Below are 7,676 nucleotides of genomic sequence, written 5' to 3' on the forward strand. Positions count from 1 at the left end.
CCTTGGAGATGTGCCAAGTGGCAACCGCTCTCTACTGTCTTGGGTGGTTTATGATAGAACAATGACTCTTAATTGTATTAGGCCATTATAGCATACATTTGCGAATTTGCTGACTTTGTAGTGGTGAATACTATGTAAAAGTAGTGGGAAACAGGCAGCGGACTTTTCAGAAGGGAGTTTTTCTTCTTCCTGCGAGCCCATCTCCACCAATTGCCTTTATTAGTACTTAAATTAATATAAATCGCTTAATATAAAAAAACAATTAATCAAATTTTACTTCATCCAGAAAACCCACACTTCATGATACAAATCATGCTGTGAAGTTCACCATCGATTATATATGAATATTTTGACTTCGCAGTGACGTGTTACATACATTGTAAGATTAATCACTCGTGAAAGATTAGTTTGTTCATTATGTATTAGTGCGTCTAAATTGCGCGACAACGATGGCGTATTAACAGCGCGCCTGAGAAATGCTCAACAACGGTTGTTGTTTTTTAATATTAAATTATTTTATTTTTTTTATTTAGTGAATCATATTGAACCTATAGTGATTAGGGAGTAAGGGAGTGAGTGAACGATTCCAAACTCAGCCTATGTTAATGCATAAAATGTATAGCGTTTTCGTTTCGCTATCAATGCATTTGACCGGATACTCTATTGTTTACTTCCGTTAGCTGTTAGCTATCGCGTGGTGCGCAAGCTTGTTCAAGCTGCCATTCACTCACGCCAAGTGCTCCGTTAACTATTTTGGCAACACCAGTTACCGACTTAACCAAAGTCGCTGTTTATGTGTAACCTAGTTTTGTAAAATGTTCTGCGAGGACTAGTCATTCGTTACTGAAGTGCTAATGTTCCAGAAGACATGGAACCGGGTCCGTCATGTCGCTCTCCTGCCGCCCGGGATCAACCTGTGGTTCCAGCCGCCGGGAGCTCTTCTGTCGGGGATGGAGAGGGAAACATTGCTCGGGACATGAAAACACACTTTCGCGTGTGTCGCTTCATAATGGAAGCAGGTAACCAACAACACGTCTCCAACGGTGGTTGTAGTTTGCACAGATGTAAAAGTAGTGTGCATGCTGTACCATACGTTGGTTACTTTAGCTTAGATGTGGGCAAAGTATTCATACAGGGCCTACTTACTTCCATGATCAAGGTTCCTTTGCCCTCCATCCAGCCATTTTCTTCTGTTTATCTGGGGTTGAGTCAGGGGGGCAGCAGGTTTGGCAGGGAAGTCCAGACTTACTTCTCCCCAGCCAGCAGGATCCCGAGGTGTTGCCAGGTCAGCAGGGGAGACTGGTTCTCCAACATGTCCTGGGTCTTCCCCGGGCCCTCCTCCCAGTGGGACATGCCCGGAATACTTCACCAGGAGGCATTCTAACCACATGCCTGAGGCACTCACTTCACTCCTGTCAATGAGGAGGAGCAGCAGCTCTGTTCTGAGGCCCGCCCGAATGACTGTGCTTCTCACCCTATCTCTTCGGGAGAGCCGGACACCCTGTGGAGAAAACTAATTTCTGCTGTTTGTAGCCGGGATCTTTTGGTCGCAACCGATAGCTTGTGACCAATGGTGAAGCTAGGAATGAATGTAAATCGATCTGACTTTGCCTTTCGGCTCAGCTCCTTCTTCACCACGACAGACTGATAGAGAGTCTTCATCTGTGCAGACACTAGACTGATCCCCCTGTCAATCTTCGACTCCATTCCTCCCTCACTCTCGAACAAGACCTCATCTTGACTCCTTTACTTGGGCTAAGATCTCATCCCCTACTTGGGGAGGACACTCTTACCTTTTCCAACTGAGGTCCATGGTCTCAGACTTGGAGGTGTTGATTTTCACCCCATCCGCTTCGAACCCAGGAGTGGTTCCCTTAAATTGGCTAATTTTAAATGTATTAAAAAATAATAATTGTTTATTTATTTTATTATAGAATTGGCTAATTGAGGTATTATAAATATTAGAAATAAAATAAATAAATGTACATATAGATTTAGAAGTGTTTTATTAAATTGTTAAATGGCTGGTTTAATGATAGTAATAATTAATTATGAATAATACAAATTAAAAAGAGAATTACATTTTTATGTACAGTATTTCTTATTTGAAAAATGCAAAACATTTAAACACAAAGATAAACACAATTAATCTAATTATTCACATAATTTATTATTTTGAGTAAAGTACTTTTTTTTTTTACATACACATTTTAATTTTTATAAATTAACCTTAATTACAAATGACCTGCTTCGTCTGTGCAATGTAAATATCAAAAGTGGGCCTTGAGCACAAGTGTTTTGTTTGTCTTTCACATTTTCATGCTGCAAGTTTTTTTCCCCCCCATAAAGGAAGGCATGCTGTCAAGAACACCATAAATGAAATTGTATGAACACATCTGTTTAAATAAATCAATACATTAAATATAATGAATATTCCTTCTCTTGCTCAGGAGTGAAGCTGGGCATGCGCTCGGTGCCTGTTGCTACAGCGTGTGTGTTGTACCACAACTTCTACAGGTGTGTGAGCCTGAGTGAGTTTGAGCCCTACCTGGTGGCCATGAGCTGCATGTACCTGGCAGGCAAAGTGGAGGAGCAGCACATCAGGACCCGTGACATCATCAACGTAAGCCACAGGTAAACATCTTTGTTTATGATGTGGTGATGCTCTCAGTTTCGTCAAATAAATGTCCCCTCTGGAGAGACTTGTCCGAAAAATATGGTATTATCATGATCATAAACTTGTTTACTATAACACCTTCCAGGTACTTCAACAGTGGCAGCCTCCCTTTAGAATGTGACAAGGAGTTCTGGGACCTGAGGGACAGTGTGGTGCAGTGTGAGCTCCTCATCCTCCGACAGCTCAACTTCCAAGTCTCCTTTGAACACCCACACAAGGTGCGTCTGCGCCTGCGTATGCGTGTGTGCTGGAGTGAGTAATCACGTCCTCCCTAATTAGCGTGACACGTTGTGATATTTTCACGCTTATCCCAGAGTCCTTGTGTGCACCGTGAGTCGGGATCTCTTTTGGGTTTCCTATATGCTTTAATAATTATAGTCTGTGTAGCGATTCTGAGAATAATATTGAATATTTAGCTGGTCTCGCCCTCTCTGTAGTATCTACTCCACTATTTGACGTCTGTGAAGTCACTTGTGAACCGCCATGCTTGGTCTCGATGCCCTGTTGCTGAGACTTCCTGGGCATTGCTTCGAGACTGCTACCATGGCTCCATGTGTATCCGCCACACGCCCCAACACATCGCTATAGCAACACTGTATTTGGCTCTCAACAGCTATGGAGTGGAGTTGCCTGTTGGGGAGAAATGGTGGTGGCAGGTGTGTATTGGCTTTTAATTGTTATTTGGTACGCCCAGCTTCATTTTTAAATTATTATTATAATTATTTTTTTTAAATCAAACTCATTTTTATTGTATCAAGATGTAAGATATTGACTTTTGTGTGTGTCTAACTCAAGGAACATTTTTACATTTTGTGTATTAGGATAACAGGCTTTGGGACTGGCAGGTGGGCTACGTCACGATAACTTTCGACTTTTTGTGTCATTAAAGCCCGTTTCCTATAAGAGCTTATCCAGCTCAGTGTCAGTATATCGAAAGAGCTTTACTGCGGGCAGCATGCTCAAAAAGCACCATCGATTCAAGAATATATTGTATATTGTTATGGTTGTAGGCTGCAGCATTGTAAAATTGTAGCGTATTGTACTGGGAGCCGTTTTTTTTTATTTATTCTAGAATATTTTGGTTACCTCCTTTAGCTATACAGTGTTCCCTCATTTTCCACTGGGGTTAGTTTCCAAAAAATACCCGCAATAAATAAAATCCGCAAAGTAGTTAACTTTATGTATTACATTTATTATAAATGTTTGAAGGCTCTAAAACCCCTCACCACACAATTTATACACTTTTCAAAATTTCTCTAATTTCTCTCTTGTTTCAACTTCCTCAATGTTCAAACCTTGATACATTTTCTAAAATAGGTACATTACTAAGAAAAAATGCATGCAAAATTGCTCTAAAAAAATCTGCAAGACAGTGAGGCCGTTATAGAGAGTTAATACTGTATTACATAATAAAGGTGCAGTATCATACAGAAAGCTACTTACATGGACAAAATAATGGTACCCCTTTGTAAATAAAATAAAAACCCAGAGTGGTTGCAGAAATAACTTGAATCTGACAAAAAGTAATAATAAATATGACAATTATGAAAAATAACCAGTGAAAATCAGATACTGCTTTTGAATTGCGGTTCAACAGAATTATTAAAAACAACTTCAGGAAATAGCCCTGGGCAAAAATGATGTTACCCTTTAATATTTTGTTGCGCAACCTTTGGAGGCAATCATTGCAATCAAGTGATATTTGTAACTTTCAGTGAGACTTCTGCTCCTCTCAGCAGCTATTGTTGGCCACCCTTCATGAGAAAACTCTCGTTGTCTCAGGTTTGAAGGGTGTCTTCTCCAGATGGCATGTTTTTCGGCTCCTTCTGAGATGTTCAATAGGATTTAGATCAGGGCTCATAGGCCACTTCAGAATAGTCCAATGTTTTGCTCTTAGGCATTTTTGGGTGTTTTTATTAGCTGTGTGTTTGCGTCATTATCCTGTTGCAAGACCCGTGACCTGCGGCTAAGACCAAGATTTCTGACGCTACCCTCACAGATTCAAGACGTCCCATGGCAGATGCAGCAAAGCATCTCGAGAATATAACCGAGCCTCATCTGTCCAAAAACATTCTCCCAAAGCTTTGTGGCTTGTCAATGCATTTTCACAAATTCCAGTCTGGCTTTTTATGATTTGCTTTCACCAGTGTTGTCATCCTCAGTCATCTCACATGAAGTGTGGTGCATCAGTGTGATCTGACGTTGGCGTACCTTGGAGTTTTCTTTGGCGGTGGTTCTGCCCTCTTTTATTGCCATTTGTATTATTAGCCTCTTTGATTTGTCATCAATTTGCCTTCTGTGGCCACGTCTAGTGAGGTTGCCTACAGTCCCGTGCATCTTAAATTTATGTATAATATTTTAACTCATTCACTGCCATTGACGCCGATAAACGTCAAAAAATCATTTGAACTATTTCTATTAGTTAAATTTTTTTCCCACTTTTGTTAACGAGAATGAAATCCTAGACTTAAATTTTTTTTTTTTTAATAAAATTAAAAATTTGGGGCGTCAAGCGATTATGTTTTTAAAATTGTAATTAATCGCATGACTTCAATAATTAACTCATGATTAATAACAAATTCTAAATCTGTTTTAAATGTACATTTTTTTCTAGGTTTTCATACTCTTGTTAACAAAAGTGGAAACATTTGTTAAACTAATAGAAATAGTTCAAATTCATTTTTGACATCTATAGCCGTCAATGGCAGTGAATGAGTTAATAATATGTATATTATTGAATAATATATAATAGTATAGTAGAGGATGACGCGCGACTGGATTATTATTTTTTGTACTGGATAATCCCGCTCCCATCTGCTCTCATAAACTTTTTATCCTTAACCGTCCCAATACCGTGATTAAAGATAAAGTTGACTCCCACCTTGTGGAAATCCTGAAAAAAGAAGTCATCCTTTAAATGTGCAGTTGTTGTAGTCATGAAAACATCAAGAGATGGTCTTAGCCTTTAGCTTTAGCATTCACTCTCCTTCGACTCTACTGCTCCATGTTAAGCTTGTGACGTACCTTGTCACCAAACAGCGCAATGACTACTTGTCCCCTGTTAAATGGGCCGACTGTCTGATTACAAGTTTGTAGACACCTGTGATGCTAATTAGAGGACGCACTTTGGTTGAACACACCACTAAAGGGTCAAATTATTTTCAGTGTTTTCTAGGGCTGCCATCATTTTTGTCCAGGCTCGTCTCATGAGTATGTTTTAAAAAAATAATTCCGTTTCATTTTTCATATTTCATACAATTTTAATCTATTATTACTTTTTTTCTATTATTCCTGTGCCCACTGTGGGATTTTCTTTCATTAACAGAGGGGTACCAATAATTGTGTCCACGTTATACCACAGTCATAATAATGAACAAATTGTGAGTTATATTATCTTTATAGAGAAATCATTTTTGATACAGCTCTTACGATGAATCACATTAGATTGTCCAAGGTGGCCATTTTGTTGTGGCCGGTGCATTCAAAAGCTTGTGTATTTGTGCATTGTGTCCAGCTCCATCTTTGTGTCCTTACAATTAGAATATGGCAAAATGAAGAAAGTTATTGTACAGATCATTTTGTAATCTGATAAAGGTTCCTGATAAAATCACAAAAACATCCACTAGATGATTTACCAACTACCTCTCCAGCTCCAGTCAGTCTTCAAAGTCTTCATCTTGTTATATTAATTGGACGGTGGTGCACTTAAAAACCTTCCATTGTCAAGCAATTTCACTAATCAGGTCTCTTTTGTTGAAGCTCTGCTTTGCAAGGCGTTCTATTTAAATGCAAATGCTTTAAAAAAAAAAGAATCCAGATTTGTTATGCTTCCCGTTTCCTCCAGGATAGAAAATCTACTGTAGGTTGTTTGAAGTCCACGCTTTGAGCCCGGCCGGGTATGTGCATGTGTTGCAGGTACTTTGTGATGGCGTGACCAATGCGGACATAGATGCTGTGATCTCTGACCTTCTCCAACTGTACGACATGGAAGCCAAGTGTATCTGAGGACACTGCACACGCATGACAAGACACCAGTCGTTGGTGCAGGCTGCGTGTGTTTAATCGCCGGTGCGTCATTCCGGTGGGAACATTTACACACGAGACAGAGCTTTGACAAAAAAAACTGCATTACCGAGGCTTAACACTATCGGGAGACATTTCTTCATTTCCTGCTACCTGTTTAGGAAGTCTTAGCAAAGCTATACTTTTGTCTCGCCGATAGCAGATCAACACATTAAAAAAAAATCAGATTGGTTATTGTTGATCTTTGTCGTGTTTAATCCCCCACCTAGGAATCCTTAATTAGCAGCAGATCATTAGCGCACATTAAGGAGAAGAGCACATGGCCAACACATCCGGCCTGTGTTTCCTCTCCAGCATACTTGACTGAATTGAATGAGAATGAACCGGGGTCACTCCCTTTCCCGCTTTGCATTGAGGTTCATCCAGTTGGGTATTGAATATGCTTAATGCTTCATTATCTAAAGGGTTTGGCGAACAACCTTGGATGTGGTCCTGCCCAGAAGTGTTGTCAACAAGGAGTTAGGCCCAAATTGTCTTAATCTCCTAAAACCTCTTTCTCTTCCCTGCAGGTTTTTGTGTAGAGCAGTGATGACGCTTCCATCTAATGTCGACTGCTGCTTTTTATGTGGCTTATGAAATTGTTGGCACCCCATGACTTTGTTTTTAGTTCCCAAAACCTTTGTTGAGTAAAACTGTCACAGGAAGAAAAACAAGGATTCGGTATGGATCTAATATTTAGCAGATAGTTGAGCTAGTGTTACCAATATACTTTTTAAATAATGAACTCATTCACTGCCATTGACGGCTATAAACATCAAAAATTCATTTGAACTATTTTTATTAGTTTAACATTTTTTCCACTTTTGTTTAATAAGAGTATGAAAACCTAGATTTTCTTATTGTATATTTAGAATAGATATGAAATTTGTGATTAATCGCAAGTTAACTCATTCACTGCCAATGACAATGTATAGAC

The 7,676-nt window shown here is 39.4% G+C and overlaps 1 protein-coding gene across 1 annotated transcript; it reads left to right on the top strand.

Moving 5' to 3' along the window:
- Positions 1-444: 444 nt before the first annotated feature.
- ccnq (cyclin Q) lies at positions 445-6,932 on the top strand. The gene is made up of 5 exons (XM_086066945.1): positions 445-1,019; positions 2,451-2,634; positions 2,763-2,895; positions 3,115-3,333; positions 6,593-6,932. The coding sequence occupies exons 1-5, from the start codon at positions 869-871 to the stop codon at positions 6,680-6,682; spliced, it is 777 nt and encodes a 258-aa protein (XP_085923071.1). The 5' UTR covers positions 445-868; the 3' UTR covers positions 6,683-6,932.
- The last annotated feature ends 744 nt before the right edge of the window (positions 6,933-7,676 follow it).

This window comes from Leptonotus elevatus, chromosome 2 (genome assembly GCF_054856555.1).
Source record: "Leptonotus elevatus isolate MCC_2025b chromosome 2, RoL_Lele_1.0, whole genome shotgun sequence".
In the NCBI taxonomy this organism is placed as follows: Eukaryota; Metazoa; Chordata; class Actinopteri; order Syngnathiformes; family Syngnathidae; genus Leptonotus; species Leptonotus elevatus.

Bases quoted from the DNA above. Each gene is read 5' to 3' on its own strand.
- ccnq (XM_086066945.1), top strand. From the start codon at position 869: ATGGAACCGGGTCCGTCATGTCGCTCTCCTGCCGCCCGGGATCAACCT. The intron at 2,635-2,762 runs GTAAACATCTTT...AACACCTTCCAG, and splicing joins ATCATCAACGTAAGCCACAG to GTACTTCAACAGTGGCAGCC. The intron at 3,334-6,592 runs GTGTGTATTGGC...CATGTGTTGCAG, and splicing joins GGGAGAAATGGTGGTGGCAG to GTACTTTGTGATGGCGTGAC.